The sequence below is a fragment of the Acipenser ruthenus genome, chromosome 14, assembly GCF_902713425.1.
Source record: "Acipenser ruthenus chromosome 14, fAciRut3.2 maternal haplotype, whole genome shotgun sequence".
Classification (NCBI taxonomy): domain Eukaryota; kingdom Metazoa; phylum Chordata; class Actinopteri; order Acipenseriformes; family Acipenseridae; genus Acipenser; species Acipenser ruthenus.
This window is the reverse complement of record NC_081202.1, coordinates 29,962,778-29,986,026: the sequence shown is the minus strand read 5'-3', so window position 1 is coordinate 29,986,026 and position 23,249 is coordinate 29,962,778. Positions and strand designations below refer to the sequence as shown.

Here is a 23,249-nt window from a genome sequence, read left to right as displayed (position 1 = left end):
TCAACATAAACTCCTAGGTCTTTTTCATAGATTCCTTCTTCAATTTCAGTATCTCCTATATGATATTTATAATGTACATTTTTATTGCCTGCGTGCAGTACCTTACACTTTTCTCTATTAAATGTCATTTGCCAAGTGTCTGCCCAGTTCTGAATGCTGTCTAGATCATTTTGAATGACCTTTTTCCCCTGCAACAGTGTTTGCCATTCCTCCTATTTTTGTGTCGTCTGCAAATTTAACAAGTTTGCTTACTATACCAGAATCTAAATCATTAATGTAGATTAGGAATAGCAGAGGACCTAATACTGATCCCTGTGGTACACCACTGGTTACCTCGCTCCATTTTGAGGTTTCTCCTCTAATTAGTACTTTCTGTTTTCTACATGTTAACCACTCCCTAATCCATGTGCATGCATTTCCTTGAATCCCTACTGCCTTCAGTTTGAGGATTAATCTTTTATGCGGTACTTTGTCAAAAGCTTTCTGGAAATCTAAATAATTAATACAGCGATTATTTTAAATATCACATATATTTTGTGTAAAAACACAATAAATGCGAAAATCTATGGTAGAAAAAATATCAAGTACTTATCTGAATAGGCTCTCCTGTCAGGTCAGTTCTTGAAAGGAAAAATGGTTCAAAGGGTCCGTAAGCGCTGTCATTCTGTGCCCTCGGGGACGGGCCATGACAGGCTCTGCGAGCAGCTTTGATATATTTTATTCAGGTTTCGGGGTCTTTAGAAGGTAAATACCCATTCAGTAATGGTTACATTTCGTACTTGAAAGGGAACTTTTCGTATTCGGCTTGGGGTTGTCTTGCGAATGACCCAATCGCGATGCAGAAAATTCACTTTAACCGAAGCCTATCTGAAGAAGAAGATCCAATACCAGAAGATTTGACCATCCCTTCATGCCAGGCATGCCGACCATCCCTTCATTTCATCCCATCATGTAAAAGCGAGGCTAGTTGGAATTATTCTCCAGGGTAGCCCTAATTGTGTCAAACTATTTGGAAATAAAATAAAATAAAAAAAGTTAATGAGGTAGCCTAAAATTATCAAACCATCAGATTTATTTACATTTTAAAAGTACAAAACCGGATCTTCTTCACATCGGCCTTGGGTAAAGTGAATCGCAATGGGGTCGTATATTATAAATATTTGTGAGAGAACACATACTTGCCTTTGAATTGTCTGAGAAGCTCTAAAATGAGAAGTCTAGGATGGTGATCGATTGAGAGGTACGGTAGTTCCTCACGCCAAGTTATTATTAGCGAGAACTGCCAGAGACTCTCTATACAGCACGGATAGTTTACGTGTTTTCAGGGTATTGGCGCAGCAAAAGTAAATCAGCCAAAAGCACCATTTCACTTTTAATTTGTAGTTCCCAACACTCTTAGGTGAAGTGTAGAAAAAAAAGTCAATACCTGTGTAACAGGGCGAGGAGCCCTGTACATGTATTTGTTTATTTATTTTTAGAACGGGGTCTCCCCCTCCGTCCCTGTGCAGGTTATTGTTTTGTATTTGTTTGTTTTATGATTTATTTATGTACATATATATGATGGTGAAGCGCTGCGTGTTTTGTTTGTTTTTGTTTATTTAAAACGTGTTCTGGCAGAGGCAGGGTTAGTGCTCATCCTCTGCCAGGAATAATTAATAAACTTGTGCAGATTGTGGCCGAGGGGTAATAGAATAATTACTAGCCAGTTAAACCCCTCGGCCACGATATATATAAACCTGCAGATCTCTGCACTCCAGGTGGTGGGTGTTTGAGAGGAGGAACGAGAGCGAGAGCGAGAGGAAAGAGAGAGAAAAAATTATTTAAAACCAAGATTCCAGGAACAGTGACAGCAACTGCCCAGTCTGACCTGGGGTGGTATTATTATTGGAGTTTTATTTTGCTCTGTTAGCACTGTTTTTGTGTTTAAATATTTTATTTATTTTTGTTATTTAAATAAACGGCACACACTGCATCTTTTCACTGCAGTAGTGGTGTCAGTTTTTCTGTTCCTGCACTCTGGTCTGACGTCACCACACGCCATTCCTGTCACAACCTGTCATACAGTCAGAAAAATAAGTCGCCCAAAGTAAGGTAAAAATGTCCTTATCCGCCTTCTTTTTCTTCTGTTTTTTTGCAGATTTTCGCAGACCCTAGGCACTTTTATCCACACATATGTATATTACAGGACATCTGAGTTTAATGACAATTATCTTGTTTTGTCAACATGGAAATATACTAAGGAACACACTTATTGTGATGTCTATATCATCATTTATATTAAATGATTTATTTCTGTTTTAAAAAGGAACAATTGGGGCAACCTCGATCTCCACCGCTTTTACAGTTGTGCCTATTTGCTTTGTGCTGGGCAAGGTTGCCCCAATGGTTTCTTGAAACTTGGCTTGTGTTTTTGAATCTCCACTTTAAACGGCTGGGCTTTTTTGATAGCTTGGCATTTTTTTTCATATTTCCAATGTGTTTTTGTTTCAGATTAAACATCCATGAAAAGCCATGCCAAACAGGAAATAAAACAGAACGATCAAACGTCTGGGAGGGGAGGGACACATCCGATCTGTAAATCACATCTAGGTGTGTTGTGTCCACGGCTACGTGGTTTCTTAAAAGGTTTCTTAACAATACCAGTACTAGCTGCCATTGTTAAAGCACCAGCTTAATACAACAATAATCATGGTAGTTCCTTTAATATACTGACAGAGTAGGTATTCACTATCAGGAATAAACTGACTGAAATGTAAATCATTGACATATCAGTATTTTAAAATTACTTGACAACACATAAGCAACTCCAACCAGTATAACAGGAGAATTTAACAGTGGAGTATATTTTCAATAACCCCACACTTTCTAGCTATTATTAGTCATGCTACCCACAATGCACAGCAGAAACTCCAGAGAAGATGATGAGGTGGCTGAAAGTGGCCAATCAACACATACCTTCAGCTTCACTTGGATCTCTCGTGCCTTTCGCCGGGCAAGCACTTGGATGTGGCTCGATACCTAGAGAGTAATGTGTGACTTTTAGCTCAGGTGGGACAATTTATTGTGGGATGGTTCATAGTAAATACATGCATATTGAACATGCCTATCATTTAAGCCACTTACAAGATAACATGACCAGACATCAATTCAAACTAATGCAATTTCCAGAAAAAAACTATTTTATCCATGTAGCAATTTGTAGCTGCTTCAAAGGGCAGATTAAGTATTTACCTTTATATATACTGTACCTTTATATATCTTCAAAAAGCAAGTATATATTGTATATATACAATATATACTTGCTTTTTGAAAGGGTGCAAAGCATGGCAGTTATAAGGGGAAGCTGGTTGGTTAATGAGAGGAAAGAAGGCATTGAAAGAGTGGGACAATTTCACTTTCCTGTGAAAGCAAGGCTTGCAATCAGAGCTTTCTGTTGTGAAGAAGCAGATATCTTATAATGATTAGCATCTAGACTGAACAATGTGATTAGGCAAATCATTATTTCTATGTTTATGTTATATAAAAAAAAAGGATCACCCGTTCACCTGTTTTCTGGTTCGTGTTTTCCCTGTTCGTAACTTGATATATCTGGCTATCAATTCATTTCGACCTGAAATTACAGAAAGGAAAAAAATAACATTGTTTTTCAGGGTGCACCTCTCAGAACTGTCAGAAAACAAGGCCTACTGTTTCCTTAATAATTCCCAGAGACACTCAAGAGTGTAAGCACCAAACACGACAAGCAATTTCAAGTCACAATAATCAGGTTTTATTAGCATAATAAAGAACAGATGTCACCTCTCCACAATGTTCTCAAGACATTATATTTATAGAAAAAGTTCAGTTCTCAGCAAGAAAGAGTTAGTCAATTAAATGATTATTAAATGTATATTAAAATACTAAAATGGTTAAAAGTACTAGATGTTACAGAACCAAAAGCCTACTTTTGCTATTGCGGTTCAATGGTTATCATCACCCTAATACAGAATCCAAATTGTTTTGAATTAATGTCAATTTTTTAATTTAGCGCGCTCAATTATTTTACCCTCGATTTTCTCCCCGTTTTTCTCCCCAATTTGGAATGTCCAATCATGTTTCTCCATCACCGCAGCAATTCCCCACACAGCTCAGGAAAACTGAAGCTAGGTGTCCACTTTTGAACTTACTGGGTACATTGCCAGCAGTGTTCGCTGTAGCGCGATGAGGAGAAACATTCCCTCCCTAACGCACGTGAGCACCAGAACCAATGCGATGCTTTTGAGAATGGGTTTAAATGAATTGTATATTTCTTCGTGGGAACCCCTATCGAAGTGTCGCATACGTCGCATTCCCCAGCGAAAAATAAAAAAGGGAACGCATTGAACCATCAAATCCAGACTATCTGAAAGTAACCTGCTACTTTCTAAAATCAGTTTGAGACCAACACATCAACAAATATTTCCACTCCACTCGATACATTTTTAGAACACAAATATAAGAAGCCAGCCACTCAAATAAAAGTATATCCATTGACTCCCCTTTCAAAATCTGACAGTTAGCAAAGAAAAGGCCAATGAAATCTACAGGTTTAAAGCATTGCACAGAAACAGAAAATGCAGGCATTCATAAAAAAATGCTTTCAGAAAGGAGCCAATGGAAAGAATGAACAGTTTATTGATTTGACAGATAAACATGCCTATGAATGATTACATTGATATTTGCGTTTGGCCCATGGCCTTTGCCATTGGAGCTCGTTAGCCACTCTTAAGCTGGCAAACTATGATGAATGAAGTATATGAATTAGATGAATGTCTAATGCCAGCAGTCAGGACAAGTGGCACTTGGGGCCACCTCTTCCCATGACATGGCATGCTGCAAGGTGAAGGCAGAGGAGAAGGACCAAACAAACAACGAACGATAAGGGGCCGTAGATGAAGTTTGTATTTATATGGTTCGATGATTGCGTATTTGATTAGGGGCGTTTACTCCTTTCAGAAATACAACTAAGTTTCTAAGGAAAATTATATTAAGTATAGCTTTGTAGCTCAATAGGCCCTGTAATCAAAGCTTAAAGGGTATTTTAGTTAGCAAAATGTAAGCAAAAGGTTGCAAACAAAAAAACACAATAATGAATAATCGTAGATCATTAATCTCCTACTTAGAAAATGACACTGGACCAATAGGAAATCCACGCTACCTGACAGAGGAAAATCACTGGAGGCTCGTATCTTACTTCAATGTGTGCAGACGTTGCAGCGAAGCTACATCTCGGTTGGTCCCCACAACTACCATCTCATGTTATCTTAGCAAGTCCAATATTAACGTGAAGTAAATAAGAACTGCTCTCATGTAATAAAGATCAGTTTCCATGCCTTATTTTCAGGTTATCTGTAATACTGTACTTCCTGGGTCATTTCACCTCAGCAGTGTCTTCTGGGACAAAGCATGCTTTCGGCATACTAGCTGAAAGTACGTCAGTCAATAGGGGAAGCAGCTGGTTGGTTAATGACAGGAAAGAAGGGGCAATTTCACCCTCCAGGTGTATCACCAACTGAAAGCATAGCTTATAAACAGCAATTTCTTTAACCAAGTGTAGTACCTAAAAATACAAATACATATTTAATATAACATGTTTCTTTCAAAATTGGACATTTGAGGCCTATAGAACAAAAGGAACAGCACAACAGGTAAGATGTGTGAAATTATTTCTGAAAAGTATCACTTTAAGATTTGTAAAAAAAGATTTTTTTCTTTGGTAAGCCCGCTATGAGAAACAGGTACCAGGGGAATCACTGCCTCAAGGTGAGAGACTGGATCTCATTTACCATGATGATGACCAACTGGTAAGAACAGGTGATGAGAGTGCAGGATGCCATGCAAGCCCAGGCAATATTCTCCTTGTTAAGTGACGATGGCTCTTCCATTGAAAGAGATATTCCAGCCATGTGTGTGTGTGTGTGTCAATGTTTATAGAATATGTCTTCACACCAGCTGTAAATCTTTAGCTTGTTCCCGTCAGGACTCCAGTTACACATGCTGCTCACTGTGACCATCATGTGAAAGGACAGTCCTGAAGGATGCCCGTCAGCAGCTCCCCACTCCTGGTCTGCTTGACCGATCAAGCTTCTTCTCCACAGCTAAAAAGTAATAGGGTACTCCCTTAATCTCCCCATGCATATCCCCACGTAAGTCTGTATATGTACAGTATTTCCACGTGTACGCATGGCCCACTTTTTTTGCATTTAACTGCTTGTCAAATGATGAAGCTTTAGATCTTCTTCTGCTCAAGTTATTGAGTGTATCATAATCTGGGTGTATATCTAGTGAACGGCTTGTGCAATTATGATGAAACTTAGCACATGTTATTGAGTATATCCTGATCTGAGTGCATAATGTGAGGTGATTGTCTATCCCTCCAACCATCTTTTGTGTGTCACTCTTACAGTTTTACATACATCAAGCAAACTGGTGATCTATTGCATTACACTATGATACCAGGGTGTTAATGAATCAGGACCACTATTCAATATTGTGTTGCTATTGCTGGAAATGATGTGATGTGCTAATGGTTCTGCTAGGGCTTCTTTAAGGAAATGCACTGGTATAACAGCTACTTGCGATCCCCAGTAAAGTATAATTCAGCTTCATAACTATGCTTATATAACAATTAAAATCAGAAGCCATCTGATTACATTGATCCTAAATACAGGATCCTTGCACAATATACAAACTGCAGAGAATTGTTTCTCTTTATCTATAATGTGTGTGTTTTTTTTTTTATAAATGCAGCCCTCTATGATAACAAAATACTGTTTTATAGGTGGATTCAATTAAGAAAATACAGCATTGCAGTAGAATGTCACCCTAGAACAGGCAAGTAATGCACCTGCTGTATTTTTTGCTTACATCCAACCTAGGAAGGACAGTCGTACTTAGCTGCGACTGGGAAGTAGGCAGGTCATCGTAGAACAACCCCCCACACCAGCCCCTCCGCAGACTGGGTGAGTGAAAGGTCAGTGAGCCTAGTCTACCTCCGAGGCGCTGTCACGCGAAGGCTGTAATAAATCTCATTCCCTCCAGCAGTTCTCACTGGCTCTCTCAACACAGCGGCTGTCCTCTCCTCTCCTCCACATTCCAGACATTCCATCCTGCTGACCCAACTCTGTATCTGCTGCTCTTCCTGTGGAGAGAGGGAGGGGGCTGGGTGGCGCAGGTGGGAGCTGTGATACTGTGACACAGGAGTGGAAGCCCTAACTCATATATATACAGACATACAGGGATAGGACCAGAAATAACAAACACCTGTTGTATGTTCCTCATTGTAAAAGCATAGAATAGTGAACACATGGTAAAGCATAGGTAAGCTTTGTAAAGCCCAGAGAGGTATGGTAAATCATATTAAAAACATGGCTGTAAATCATTATGCAAAATTATGCAAAATCACTGTGCAAATTTACAGTGATAAACTTTTAGACGGGGTACGACGGTAAGTATGTAGTTAATGTATTGTTTTCTCTTTAAACGCGACATTTTCACAGTGTTTAAAACACCCTGATAACACAGACAAGATGTATAAACCACAAACATGTTGGTACTTATTTGTTAATTATAGAAAACGTGCTCCACTAATCATTCTGATTTATAAATGAGGCAATCTCTGTGCTATTACGTCATCAAAAGGGGTGCGAACCAGACCCTGCCCCCAAGCCTAAGCACTTCCTCTGGGACTCTTATTTTCCCCTAAATAATTTTTTCACAGTCTGGGCAAGTTCGCACTCCAGGCTGTTATGTATTTCTGTGTCCTTTGGTTAAAGTGCTGATGTATTATGCTTACTGAATTTCTGTGCTATATCTGAACCCCGCATTTTTATACAGTTATGCATACAGTCAGTCTAATTTACTTATTGAAGACACTGGCATCTCCGCATTTACAGCTCAACATAACTATACATGTATTAGAAAACAGGCAAAAATTGGCACAGGCAAATTACAAATATTGTATTTCCTCTCTGTCACTGAAAACAGTCTTTCTTGATTAGTTTAACAGAACAATACAAAAATGGCTCAGACACATATTTGCAGTCTGTCAAAAACAGAGTATGGTACAAGCTACTAGCCTGCAGATGCAGGCAGGGACAGTAAAAGCTGCATTGCAGACATTCTTGTGGACATGGAATATAAACAGCAGGTTATTTTGGCAGTTTTTTTGTGTTGCTTGTTGTTAATGCAGTTATATTTTAATGCCACATTTTTTTGGAACGTCTGCGCATATTAAATCCGACATGAATTGGATAGGTCTGAGCTCTTTTCAAAAGGCACTTTTTAAAACACGTTCCCAATAAAACTGTTTTTTCATAAGCTGCACTGTTAATCAGTAAAAACCTTGCCAAACTAGTTTCTTAATTTCTTAATAACCTAGTTTCTTAATTTCATATTAACATTTTAATTTGTATTTATTTATTTTAGCAATTTCCTTCTCTCTTAAATTAAGGTGAGTACATTATTTGTAAAGTATAACATAAAAAATACAGTCAGAAGAATTTGTGTCTGGTACTGGATGCCAGCACATCAAACATGATAAATACATGCTATAAACCCCAGCCTACTGCAATCTGATGGCAGTCAATGCTGGATGAAGGTATATAAAAACTACAATGATAATCTGAACAGAGAAAAAAACAGTGAGGGTATCTATTTAAGAAAGTAATGTAGTATTCAATTCGCTAACCAAGTGGTAACATTTCCAGAAAACCAAAAGATCCACTGATGTGTGCATCATCATTTTAATGCTATTAGAAAAGACACCTTCATTTTTATATATCTCACATTCTTTCTTTTTCCTGATGATTTGGGATATTTCAAAGTATATAATACCTTTCAAAATCAATTTATAATATATCTGTATATATCTGTGTAGAATATTTGGGATATAATTATGCATATACACAAAATCCACAATGGAAATATCTGCAAAATGAAATTTGTAATTCAGAAGGCAACAAAAGAGATGCTGTACTGTAAATCTGTGGAATCTGTGAAGTATGTTGTATCACAAACATCATTTCCCTATTGCAGTGAAATGTAATATTACTATACACATATACTCTACATTCAACTATTTAAAAAAGCGGATAACTTTTTTTCGTCACATAATTGCCAAACAAATTTTTTTTAATTAAACTAAATAATAATTAAGATAAATAATACATTGTTTTAACCTATGTTACTATATCTCTACATTGTCTCCCTCACATGATGCTTTTTTATTGTGTGTTCAGTAGCTACTTTGCATTTGCTCTTCGATAAGACGAAAGGCAAATCTTTCCTCGTTATCAAAATTACTTAGGTCACTCCCCAAATTTTTTCCAACGGTTGCACAGGTGTAAACGCTCAAGGTAACATGGTACCAAAATCACTTCACAAGGCAAAGTCTGATTGTGCCTGTTTGTCCCACCTAGCACCCTATAACGCAGCACTAACGACCTTTGTCTTAGCATCAGTGCCTTGCCCTGTGAACATAATTGGGCACAGGGAATGTTCTCATTTAAAAAAATGATTAGGTTAAACTGAAGCAAATGCAATGGAAGTTTGGCCTTTCGGGATCATAAGAACAGTACAGTAAAAGGGAATGTGGCTTGTTTCTTTTTTTTTGTTTTCCATTATCTTACAGATTGCCCAGCAACTATCTCCGTGGTTATAACTATTGGCAGGCAAGCATGTGGGGGAAAGCACTCGGGCCTCCAGCAAAGGTGGTCAGACAAAGGTTAAAAAACCAGAGCACCAATTTCACTTGTTTCTTTGTTTCCCTGTTGTACAGCAGTGCTTGTAGGTCACATTTATAACCTTCTGATCCAGGAAGCAGGCCTGTTCAGTTTATACAGAGTGTAGCAAAAATGCTTCAAAGAAAGAAGCTTTAAACCGCTTTTATGAAATGTAAACACCCGTCAAATCTAAACAGAGGACAGTCTGGCCAGTTTCTGCCTGGACTCGGGGACCTCTGACCTGTAGGGGTCATTTTAGCCAGTCCGTTTCCCTAACCTGTTGGCGCGCAAAGGCCAAACTCTGTGTGTGGCCCCACCCAGCACTCTGGTAAGCTGCGTACTGCGTGTTTTACGCATTGAAAAAATCTGAATTACGCATGATATTTAAATTGAATGCGGAAAGAATACATATTGCAATTTTGCTGAACAGCTTGAGTTTGCATGTTATCAAGCTTCATATACTTCGTTGTTCCCCGGCGTCTCAGTGGTCAAATGTGATTATACTGCATGCCGTAGCTAGAGAATGGATCATAGAAATGCCGGGACCGGGACAGCTAATTGTAGCCTGCCTGGGGATTGCCAGAAGCACGTGACCAATACGTCTGGGTTTTCAGTAAAAAAAATTTTTTAAACATATGCTTGATTCCAATCACTTGCAATGTGTGTTTGTGACTGGTGAATAAGTGACTGGATTCATGATTTTGGATTCTGGATTTCTCTGCACCGTCTTAGTCCCCCGTCAACCAAACCTACGAATTCTGTCAACCAAATTTTTGGAAGGCAAATCTATATAATAAAAACAACATTCCATGTTTGGAGAGAGTTGGATGCTTTATATTACTATAGCATGGTGATCAATCAGGAATACATCTTTAGACATATATAGTATGAGCATGCAGGCCTTTTGTTAAGTATATTCCATCTGCAGCATTGGAATTAGAAAAAGTGTTCTGTTTCTGTGTTTATTTTCTTCAGAACCATATTGTTTGTGGTCAATAAAGCAAATAAGAATAATTTTTGTTTTTATTGTTAGACTAAGTTTTTGTACCATGTTTACAGTAACCTTACAGTTAAAATGTAAGGTCATAGTTAATGCATACCTCGTAAGTTAGCATTAAAGTAGGTACAGTATTTATTGAAAGTACTCATGACTTCAAGGTAATGTTGCATTTTACTCACCCAAAATGAATTTTACTGACTGTGTTTAAATTGGAGAATACGTTACTCAATAACCCAAAACCCCATGTGGAGTGCTGTCCCCAGCCAAGATTGGCATCTTGTTGTGACCAAGATTGGAGCCGGCTCTTAATGGCATGACTTTACTTTTACTAGCTGAGCTGCTTATGTTTTAATGTGTAGAATGGACAATGATTGTACCTAAAGCTATTTCATTAAGCTAACTGAAAAGTTAAATACCACTGAATGCCAGAGCATTAACCTTAAGAATCCCTAGTTGATCAATTAGCAGACTACAGCACTGCATCATCACTAAACTAGGCAGAATGCATGAGGATTAAATATTTCACTCAATTTGAATGAATGTGACACTGTGCTCCTTCATTGAATGTATTGTAGTAGGAGGGGAATTACTAGGCAGAATCCGTCTGTGGGATTTAGATCATTAAAATAGACTCCCTTAGTTCTTAAATTTCTCCAATAGTCCTTAAAACTTCACGATAGAACAAATGTAAGTCGGTCCTAGGGGAACAGCAAGTAATATAGGTCAGATAAGACGATATGTGCAGATTGTAAATCACAATTCATCTGTTGTCCAAGGATCGTGGAGGGGAGGAATGGGGAGCTAAAAAGACCCACAGCAGGGACAGGTGCATGTGGGACGCAGCAACACATGGCAAGCACCCTAGTGTTTCTTTGTTTCCCTCTGCCAAACACTTAAAGGGTAAATGTCTATTCTGGTGTTGCGTTACACTGCGAAGTGCCTTGAACTCTTGAGTTCCAGCTCTGCCAGCATACCATTCCTGTCACAGCCGTGTCCACTTTCTACCCCGGCTTAACCCTTCGATCATCCAATGGGACCCCCACACAGAGCCTGAAACTTCACAGCCGCACAAGTTATCAGACTGACTGACCCAGAAAAAAGAATGACATGTTCTTCAGTGCCAATGCAGTGGCACTACAATGGTAATGCAAGGATTAAGGGTGAATGGTAGCACAATAGTAAGAGCCATTGATAGCATTGTATCACGGTGGTTTTACAATTTTAACATATCAGTTGTACTGAATAGTATGAACTAATGAACATTGGTAATCCACTGCGTCCTATGGCACCATGGGCCTGTGACAGGGTACTCCCCGCCTCTGTGCATACTTCATGTTTTGTGTTATTTGGTATTTGTAGTATTATTATTTAAAGGTACTGTCTAACAATTATCAATTTGGAGATGGTCACATTATGCATTATGCATTTTCACAGCTTTTTCAGTGCTGTTAAAAAGCCATGCTGCCAGATTTTTCCGTTCAAACTAATTTTCATAACCAAGTAATTCAGCAAGATGTATTTATTTCGCGTAAGTGAATCAGTGAATCAAACGAACAAATCTGTTGAATTAATTCACTAAACTGAATGAATCAAACGAATCGAGTCAGTAAAAAGAATCAAACTGCACATCACTAGTTTTCAGGCCAGAAAAATAGCATGCTTATCAGTGGTTAAAACCTGGTTCCCATACACACTAATAAATGATCACTTTAATGCACACACTAAAATTAACATCCTTTAGTAAATACCACGTGAATGCAGCTCATCTCCTTATTCTGAGCTGGATGCTCATTTAAATTATCATGCATTACCATACAAATCACATATTCATTCTGATTACCATAGTATGGCACAATAAAATTAGTGTGCATCATAATATGCCCACTATTTCGCACAATAATGAATACAATTGCAATGGTAAATACGGAAATCATTAACGTGCACAGTAATTGCAATTATTGCGCACCATAAATTTTCGTAAATGAGGCCCTATATTTGAACTCTTTTTAATTTAAATTTCCGAGGAAAATATTATGGTAATTTCCGAGGAAAATATTATGGTAATGCACAAATGTAACATATTAAGTACAAATATCAATTAATAATATATTTAAAAGTATCTAAATATTTGCAACAGTCTAGTGCTCCTACTGATACCTACCGTACATCTTGCCCTCGTCGGAAAGGATGATCTTGCGTCGTCCACAGGGTGGGTAGATGGCGAGCGCCTCATGGAAGCTCTGCTCAATGTCGGGGCTCCAGACGCCCTCTGCATCGTTCTCTAGGGGCTTGTCGAGTGGCTCGCTCAGCGGCTCGCTCAATGCCTCGCTGCTCCCCCCAGGGGAGTTCGCTGGGACCCAGTCTGCCGACGTGGTGCCGCTGGGGGGGACAGTCTGGGGGTGGGGGGCGGGGTGGGGGGGTTGTTGTGCAGGCTAGCAGTCCTGGGGAGACAACAAGGGGGAGCGCAATTAGACCATCAGTAAAAAGTCTAGAAACATATCAAGGACGTTCATGACAAATACTGCATGTTGGGCCCTATTCACACGATTTCAAGACTGTGAAAAATACAACTTGATATTAATTAAATTGTTAAAGACTTCACTTTGTGTAAACAAACTTTATTTTATTAATTAAAAAAACAACTCATCATCATATATTACCTAAGAAGCTATAATACTCAGGGGGGCTCCCGAGTGGCGCATCCGGTAAAGGTGCTCCGCGTGGAGTGCAGGATGCGCCCTATAGCCTGGAGGTCACCGGTTCGAGTCCAGGCTATTCCACTGCCGACCATGAACGAGAGCTCCCAAGGGACAACGCACAATTGGCAGAGCGTCGTCTGGGTGGGGAGGGCTTAGGTCGGCCAGGATGTGCTCGGCTCACCGCGAACCAGCATACCCTGTGGACTGGCCGGGCGCCTGCGGGCTTGCCTGTAAGCTGCCCAGAGCTGCGTTGTCCTCAGATGCTGTAGCTCTGAGGTGGCTGCATGGCGGGCCTACAGAGCAAAAAGAAGCGGCCGGCTGACGGCACACATTTGGGAGGACAGCGTGTGTTCATCTTCGCTGCTCCCAAGTCAGAGCGGGGGTGGTAGCGGTGAGCTGAGCCTAAAATAATACAATTGGCTATTTCAAATTGGGAGAAAAATGGGGTAAAAATAAATTGGCGACTACTAAATTTATAGTTAAAAAAAATAAGCTATAATACTCAAAATACTCAACGAAACTTCTTTAGTGTATTAGGTAATATGTCATGTGGGGTGTCTCTGATTGTATGAGAGATGTCATCTCGTGCAGTATACAAATTATACAATAAGAGACATATTAACACACAACGTATTAACATTACAAATCACACAAATGAAGCTTGTACTCAGAAACTACTTTTAACATAAAACGGTGGTGTTGTTTTTTTAACTTCAGACTTACACCCCATGTTCTATGCACAGGGTGACATCTGCACCCATGATAAGATGTATGGAGTTTTGACAAACCCTGGGTAATTTTTCGTGATTGATAATAGTCATTCTTGTGGGACACTGCAGTTTTAAAAAGGGACTTTCCTTCTTGCTCTCTGATCGGGTCAAATCCGGTTCAGCTTGGTTCTTATTGTTCCGTGCTGGAGCAGTGAGGCAATGACAGGGAAATACTTTAAAGGCAGTGAGTTAGTGAGCAACAATTGTTAATAATGAACCTTTTCTTCTGTGGTGACTCGAACAACAGTGTGGCTAAAGGCTGTGCTACTTCTTATTTCATATTTTGTGAAAAAAACAAGGTCCATGAATAGACTCATTAACATTTGTAAGAGGATGTTTATACAGAGCTTTCCATTAAATATTGTGTAAGTAGTCCAGTGTCCATTTAGGCTCCAACACGCAACAGAAAAGCTTACACTGACAAAGTAAAATGATTTCAAAAGAGCTAGCAAGAAAACATTCACAAAAAATGTAAAAAAATATACAAACTCAAAACTCACAAAGCAGCAATGAAAGAATATCCACCGCAATAACTTAGCAATTCTTTTTTTTTTTTTGTCCCCTTGATTCGTCCCATTTTGAAATGTCCAATTTGAATGCCACGGCTGCAAGGAGTGCGGAAGAACAACAGCGACCTCCGCTCCAGTGAACTTAAACAGCGGAAGTTAGGACCAAGCTGCCTGGACTTGTTGGACGACTGACCAGTAGGGGTCTCTGTAGCTCAAAAGTGTGCCTGACCAATATTCCTCCCCTTGGAAGCACAAAAGCCACTGTAATGCTTCTTTATGACCAATCCAGATTGTCAAACCGATATTCAGACCATGCTCACATGACTCAACTGCACTCCACACGACAGTGTGCAGAATGCAATATTATTAATACAAGTAACAATACACCAACATTTCCCATTGCAGAATTCTACATTATGCACTCAGTGTAGCAGGGACTATTAATGAAATGATGTTATTCTATTGAATTATTTATTAGATTTTACTATGTTGACACATCTGAAATACTGCATGTGGCATGCACTGCTATAATTAAATTCAACCCACTGTCTTCCCATTGCAGATGCTATTGAGTACAGTTGAACTATAGGTGGGCTCAATCAAAAAATACAGATCCAACACAGTACATTTGCAAGGTAAATTAGCATTTCCATGTTTTGCCCATGCTTATATTATGCATGTGTCATGTTGTATCATGGCTAACCATATTCCTTTTTTTCCTACATATTTGTGCTTTACCCTTCATGTCTGTGCCTTACCATGCTTTCACAATATACACAATACACACACACACACACACACATTTCATCCATCCTAGTGTGGGTTCATGGCTCTGTCACAGATGACGTCAGACCAGGAAATACACAGACACCAATACTGGGGAATGGAAGCGTTGATGCGCGTTTTAATTATAAAACAAAAGATTTAAACAAAACACTTTCCAAAACAAAAACGGCACGGTGGCCAAAACAGACAGACAAACCACAGAACAGCGAACAAACAAGAAACGTACTGGTTTTAAAGCCAGCACAAGTAGCAATGGCTTATTTCTGTATTTTTCTCAGTTCTCTCCGTCTCTCTCCCGTTCTTTCTCCCTGAACACACCAACCTCGTTCAGCCAAAGCTGCAGGTTGTTATACCGATGACCGTCTCCAGATTAGCAATTCATTAATCAATCTGGAGACGGTCACATTCTGCACGAGTTTAGCATGGATGGGGAATTTTAACCACATCCATGATGCAAAACAACAATAACAAAACACAGTGTTTTTAACACATCAAATCAAACATTTAAATAATAGTAACACAACACAAATACAAAATAATACATACACGCACAGGGGCGGGGTGTACCCTGTCACAGGCTCACTTAATGCAATTGCATGCTTAAACGTGAAGCAGCCATGTCTTATTTTTGGTGATGGGTTTTTAATTGTGTTACTTCAAGACAGCGATAGCTTTAAAACAGCAGCTTTGAACTCCGGATGATCTGGCTTACTGGAATGAATCATAAAGACCAGGCTTATGACATAGATCAGATACCAAACATAAATCTAAAGAGGCCAAACACAGCTAAAGAACAAAAGAGATCCAACATGTACAGCATATTATGGCTGAAATATATTGGTCAACAAAATCTAGTGCTATCAAGAAAAATACAGAGCAAGAATTGTATGTGATTTATGGGTTTATAAAAATGATTTGTCAGGTAAAAGATCAGTGTTTCTGTAGCCACTTAAATCAGATTTTTCAAGGTAATCTGATTCTTTTGTTGAATACACTATTTGAACGTAACTGGGGATAGCCATCAGTGCTGAACTACCAAAGGGAATCAGAATGGGGTGTCTTTGTGAACAAGCATCCCAGAGGGTATAATTTAAGGGGCATTTCTAATGGAAATGAAAAAATGAGGGATTGTAAAGTGAAAAAAGTCATGTATCATTAATGATTTTTTACTGGACATTATGATCAAGAGAATCATAAAATACAGCTGTAAACCAAATGTGTGGTCTGTATCATTGATATTGCCAGAGGTTTTTACAGTGGCAGTTACACTGTTAATATATACTGGACAATGCCTGTAAAGGAACATGACTGATATAATCAAATAAATAAGTCGTGTACCAAATGCAAAGACTAATTCAAAGCATGTGGTCTGTATCCATTTATAGAGGCAGTTGAGTTCTCACATGGTATATATCAGTTTCTATCTAGGGCAGGGGTGGCCAAACATCTTGACTCTATGAGCCGCATACTACATTTCTATTGTACTGTAGATCTACAATGCCATACAAAACTTTAGTCATTAAATCAAATTCTTTACTGAACGCCGAAAGGAGCATCTGCTGACTGCTGAGGCGTGATTTTAGAGGCCAGCTTGTTTCTCCAACTCTGTTATTCGGATGTAAATGTGTTGTGATTTGTTTCATATTTGAGGCTGCTCGCTTTGTACAGACTACAGTGTGTAAGCGATGAGACACAAGTTTACCACTGTTGCAGATGAGACACAAGTTTACCACTGTTTTCAGTGAAAGCGAACTCTTCTTCCCATTCTGGCTTAAAGCCTCATACTTCAGTTAATTAGGGTGGAGGGTTTACTCAATGCCATTGTCTCAACTAAATGAATGAGCACTTAATTTAAAATGATGAAATTCACTTTCAACTGCACATCAGGTGACGGAAATACGCATGCGCCAGCGAGCGGAGTCGAAAGTCATCAAGTTGCGAAATGTCCTTGCAGTGACCATGCAGGCTCAAAGACACAGTAGAGAGCGAACGGGAGAGAAGAAAGAATAATTAACATGAATGAATGCAGAGAACAAAAATAATAAACTTGTTGTGTTTATTTTTACTTTTTCTCTCTTTTTGTTTTTGTTTGATATTCTTTCTTCAGTTCATTCGAGCTGCAAAGTGTGCGTCACCCAGCATTTCACCGGGAGCTGCACTTGAACTGCAAAAGAGCTGCATGCGGCTTACGAGCCACAGTTTGGTCACTCTTGGGGCTTGTCTTGCATATTCATGAACCTGTTCACAGCCCTGTGTATGCCTTGGGAAGATCTGAGAAGAGTGCTGGACAGACGAACCAATCAAAAAGATCAATTACTGCAGTAATGGCACAATTCTACAAGAACATTCATATTTAAACGCAACTGTGTAACTCTCTGATGATTTAAAAACAGTAATATATTTCATTGTTCAGCCCCTTTTTGAAAGCAGTTTCTCTTTAAGACAGACTTGAATGAAATGACTCAAACCAGATGTATCTAATTTCACTCTCCTAGCAGGTGTTTCCAGTCGTTGTGGTTAAGCAAACTAGAGCCCAGTTGGTTCTCAAGTAAAGAACCCACCAGTGGCTGAATTGCACCCAACAACTGCCTGAGCACAACCACATCACACCCTGGAAACAAGCTAGAGATTGGGAGGTGTGCATTTCTGAACCTGTTTACTGACTGTACTAACCAGCCAAAAACACTTGCTAAAGTGCCACCTCCCATAGTTTCCCATGCCACACTCATAACAATGTGGTTTTCCTCTGCGCAGTACAATGGTTTTGGCTAAGCTCCTCTGTTGTCTTCTGGTTACAACTTTTTAGTATGGCATCTGTATCACCATGACCTCACACTAAAGGCACATTCACAACACTAGTACTAAAAAGAAACTTAGCAAAAAATCTTGAGAAAGACCTCGATGAGAAGTCTTTGCCAATGTCTTTCACAACACATAAGACTGCTGAAATGTTTGTCAAAAGGTATTACTGCATTTCTATTACTGTCAGCATTTCTATGCTTTGTCAAATTGTCTGTAAAGAGAGCAGCTGCACCCATACTAACTAAACAGGGATGGAAACAACCTAGTCTGCACTTCTTTAGTGTAGATTTCTACCCCAAGTTCTTTAAATGATTTAAAAGGAGCACTAATGAGGAATGTTCCTGTTGGAAAAATTGCAGACTTGTTACATCAATCCTGGTTGCCTACATTACTGTATACCAGTTGTCAGGGATATGCACCCTCTGCAGGTTTATATTTGTGTTTCAATGTGATTAATAAATAATTACATTATTATATTGAATAGGGGGTTATTATTATTATTATTATTATTATTATTATTATTATTATTATTATTATTATTATTATTACAAACAGTTTAGCTCTATCTTAAATACAAGGACAGTTGACGATATATGTCATGAATTAGACACAGACAGGTGAATAGCAACAGGTGAAATAGTGTCCTATAAAAAATACATAGAAGAGACCGAGAACTACAGCATGTTGGTTTACATGTCAACTAACGACTTGGTAGCAAATGGAATACAGACAGAATGTATATTAATAATTGCTGCTGCTACTATCCATGTAAACACTGACACTTTCTGGTTACTACAGGCTAATACAAATATGAAGAAATCTGTGTACTGCACTCACATCTGCATTTTATCAGACATTACTTCACCTACTTTGCTGATAATTACATAGTATTTAGTAATTACATATATAAAACAATAGTAATTATTTAGTAATTACATATATAAAACAACAATAATAATAATAATAATAATAATAATAATAATAATAATAATAATAATAATAATAATAATAATAATAATGCCCTTGTATATTTCAAGTAAGAAAAACGATGTTGTCTAGTCAAACAGAACGACCAATATTGGTTACAAATGCAAAACCACAAACTAATCTATGGTACCCACCTTCTGAAGAATTGTTTAATTATACTTTGGCAATTTAAAAAAAGCCAGCTGGTGCTTTTTATTTTGTCATGAGGTATTTTCTTTCTTTCTTTTCAGTTTCCAAATCTTGTAAGATGTCACAGCTGGCTTTAAAGTAAAAAAAAAGAAACAAAGTTGCTTCAAGCAAACAGACATTAAAAACATTCATTACTGTATTATTATTATTATTATTATTATTATTATTATTATTATTATTATTATTAACTTTTCTTAGACTCCTGGTGGTGTGTTTTTGTCCCCCCCCTGTAGAAAGTCGACCACCAGGGTGGAAAAGGTAAAAATAAAAATGCTAAAAAATTGTGATTGTTAAAAATTCAGGGAGATGAGGAACGACAGACAATAGTAACACACACTGTTTTTAAAACAATGGACAAGCGCTTCATTGCAAATAAAACAAATGAACAAACAAATGCACAACAAATAAACGGAAAAATAAAATTAATCCAAATATAACTTCAAGGAAACTCACCTGTTAGAAGTTTTAAAAAACAGAGTTGAGGATCATTGGCAAGGGAGGGAAGTGCAGCACTGGTAGATTTGGGGGGTGGATTTTGAAAGGAATAGCGTAGTTTTTGTTACCCTTTCCTGTGTAATTTAGAGAGCAGGGAAGGCTGGAATTCCCGGAATTGGGACTCGTATGGAACGAAGTCTGAGAGAGCGAGAGAGAGAGAGAGAGAGAGAGAGAAAGAGAGAGAGAGGCAGGGTCTACGTAATGCAGGGCGTGGGGGGGCTAAGCACTGAGCAAGGGGAGGGGCTCGGTCGGCAAAGGAAAACAGACTCGGTTCTCAACAGAGGAAAATACATCACAGGAACCCCCCACGCCCCAACTCTCAAAAAAAACAACAAAAAAAAAACACAGGAGACCAGTGTAAGAGTTAGAGAGGAACTGCTTGAGACACACTGCATTACAATACAGTTTACTTTTATATAACGCATGCCATGACACGAGCTTGTTGCCATTAATTAGGTAGTTAATAATAATAATAATAATAATAATAATAATAATAATAATAATAATAATAATAATAATAATAATAATAATAATAATAATAATAACAACTAGATTGTGGGGCTTGCTTTATTGGGAAAGTGGTCAAAGTAGCTGATTTGTGTCAAAAGTCACATTGTTTATTAATTGTCTCATGCTTAGAATGTGCTAGAATTTGAAATTTCTCAAAGTTCTTTGACAGTTAATTCAACAGTGGGGAGTAGCCTACTGAAATAAGTTGATGCTGTTACTAAAACAGCTGTACCTCTTGATTGGTAGACGCCATTCCTGTTTTGATTTCATATTTGAATAGCTGAGAAGTAGAAGATGTCATACCCTCTAACTTTTTGTCTTACTTGTTGGGAAAGTGGTCAAAGTAGCTGATTTGTGTCAAAAGTTACATCGTTTACAGTAAATAAAATGTTGGAAGTCTGGGAGTTTTTAAGCAATGCGGAGCTTTAGAATGTTGAAAAAAGTCCCATTAAAGTGAAGGAAGATGGACAAAAAAAGGACACAAAGCTTAATAGTTTAAAAAGTATAAAATATATCAAAAAGTTGTATACAAGCACACTATTCCAGACCGGTCTACACGTTTTAAAGTTTGAACGGCGTTTGTAGCTTAAACGGTGTAAGAGGAGTAGTGTGCCAAAGAATAAGAAGAAGAAGAAGAAGAAGAAGAAGAAGAATAAGAAGAAGAAGAGGAAGTATGTTGAAGATTTAAAGTGGGGACTCTTGCTTCGCAAGCCCCACTAATAAAAATAACTTTTGGAGCTTAAATTCTGATGGGCCTGTTAATACTTTACTACAGTACATAAGGCTGAAACCTTAATTCCAAAATATTAGGCTACTTGAGGTTTATGTTGTTGATTTGCACTATTACTGACATATGACAAAGGCTTTGGGGATGAACTGTACCAACCAACCCTTCAAACTTTTTAAACTTTTCAGCCTTCAGAGGCTGCAGGAACAGCGCTGGTGAACAGCCGGGATACTGCAGATTCATTTTTTAAATCTTTCTTACATTTTCATACCTGTCAACATTGAGTTTTCAAAATAAGGGACCTTTTCTAAACTGAAATCTTAGTGGCCTAAATTGAAGTGAACACCTACATAAGACAAAGGCATACAAGATAGGCATACAAGTATTCCACTTTATTGCTTCCTTCTAATTGCTTTAAAAAGGGAACAATATCAAACAGAAAATCAGATTCTCTCTTGGCCCCTGTGGTTCTTATAGTACTGTAGTTGTAGGTGGTTGATTTGGTAGCAGCCAATAGGCTACACTGAACAGGTCCAGTTGGTGGTGTTACTGTTATCATAGAACAAACCTGAAGGCTGAGTTTGTACTTCACATTGACCTCTTCATCAAAGGACAAGCTATGGTAGAGTGATCGAGTTGTCACCCCAGTGTGCTTGTGATTGTTTTCCAATCATGTTGTGTTTGTCTCTCGTTCGATTTGTGGGGTCCAGTAACGTGTTTTCTTATGCCTAAATGTTACGTGTTTTCGAGGGCTTTTGTGTATAAAGGGGTTGCTTGCACTCTGCTGTGGGCTGTGTTGTGTGCTGACCCTTGCTGAATAAAATCGGCTGTTTGGCAAACTCTGGGTCCCTTTTTCCACTCAACGTTACAATACTTTGCAATGTGTGAGTCTGGGCACATGTCTACTACAGATTTGCTGAACTAGTCACAACATGCAGATCTCTGCAAATGTAACTTTCCTTGATCTCCGTTTTTTGTTAGGCAAGATTGAAACGCTTCTGACTGTCTTTTTGTGTTTTTGTGATCTCTCGTACTTATCAGTCCTGCATAATTTACGGAATGTACGCCCTTATGGTTATGTGAGAATATGTTGCGTTCAAGAAATCTGGACCACTATTTTTGTGTATTTTTTTTTTTTTTTTTTACCAGACCAGGAGGACTTATCGCATGCCCAGCCACCGTAGTTGGTCAACTACTGGCTGCATCATGTCTGCCACAGGTCTCCCCTGGGTCCTAAACCCTGTTACGTATATACGGGGGTTGCAGTAACAACAGACTGTACACTAGTTTTGCATAAATTAAATGTTTGCTGACACAAAGTGGGTTTAACAGTAGAGTTTTGTGCAAAATACAGGAGAACATCTGTCCCAAGACTTGTCCGGGAGAAGTGTCCAAAAAACGGGAGAGTCCCGGCAAATAAGGGAGGGTTGACAGGTCTGCATTTTAAAACTTTTTGTTTACACACATGCAGTTAGCATGGTAGACACCTTGTAGTGAGTTTTCAGTTCATAAAACCTCTTCATTAAGTATTTCTAGTGATTGATGAATATCCTGTTGGATACTGATTCTTGGATATAAAACAGTTTGCTGTTTTTGAATTCTGTCTCTGTCTCTGTATATTATAATGCTTTTTATTTTTAGTTGGTTGTTTCCTGTAAATTGTTAACAATATACCAGTATAAAATACCATTAGGTAAAGACAGAAGATCACTGCTTTTTGTTTCTTCTTCCATGCACAACAGCTAAACTTGCTTCAAGGAGGGGTGTAGCTTGTCTATAGCTACTGGAAAGCCAACAATGTATTCATTTCTAGTGAGCACAAGGCCTAAAACAACAGGGTTACAATATATATATATATATATATATATATATATATATATATATATATATATATATATATATATATATATATATTATCCATAACCATTTTAACAGTCAATAGTGCTAAATTTAGAAATACTAAATACAATTGTAAATGATCTTCTATTAGTAGATGTTTCAATATCTTAAAAGCTCTACTAAATTAGGCTTAACA

General features: G+C 38.3%; 1 protein-coding gene and 1 long non-coding RNA gene across 6 annotated transcripts in view; both read right to left on the bottom strand.

Annotated features, from left to right (window-relative positions):
• LOC117419981 (transcriptional enhancer factor TEF-3) overlaps positions 1 to 13,023 on the bottom strand; it is a 38,834-nt gene extending 25,811 nt beyond the window's left edge. For both annotated transcript variants that reach the window (XM_034033445.3, XM_034033446.3), the window contains exons 1-3: positions 12,902 to 13,023; positions 3,546 to 3,610; positions 2,956 to 3,018 (exon numbers count right to left, since the gene is read on the bottom strand). In XM_034033445.3, coding sequence (XP_033889336.2) covers positions 2,956 to 3,018; positions 3,546 to 3,610; positions 12,902 to 12,908 — 135 coding nt within the window. In that variant the 5' untranslated portion in view covers positions 12,909 to 13,023. The remainder of the gene's footprint in view (positions 1 to 2,955; positions 3,019 to 3,545; positions 3,611 to 12,901) is intronic.
• A 29-nt stretch (positions 13,024 to 13,052) lies between these two features.
• Positions 13,053 to 20,137, bottom strand: LOC117419982 (uncharacterized). 4 transcript variants are annotated; one of them, XR_009307290.1, is made up of 4 exons: positions 19,936 to 20,137; positions 19,428 to 19,553; positions 13,401 to 13,732; positions 13,053 to 13,181 (listed from the first exon to the last, which is right to left on the bottom strand). It is a non-coding gene; the product is annotated as an uncharacterized LOC117419982 (long non-coding RNA). The 4 variants fall into 4 exon arrangements; XR_009307289.1 differs by lacking the exon at positions 13,401 to 13,732; XR_009307291.1 differs by lacking the exons at positions 13,053 to 13,181; positions 13,401 to 13,732 and adding an exon at positions 13,739 to 13,841.
• Between the last annotated feature and the right edge of the window lie 3,112 nt (positions 20,138 to 23,249).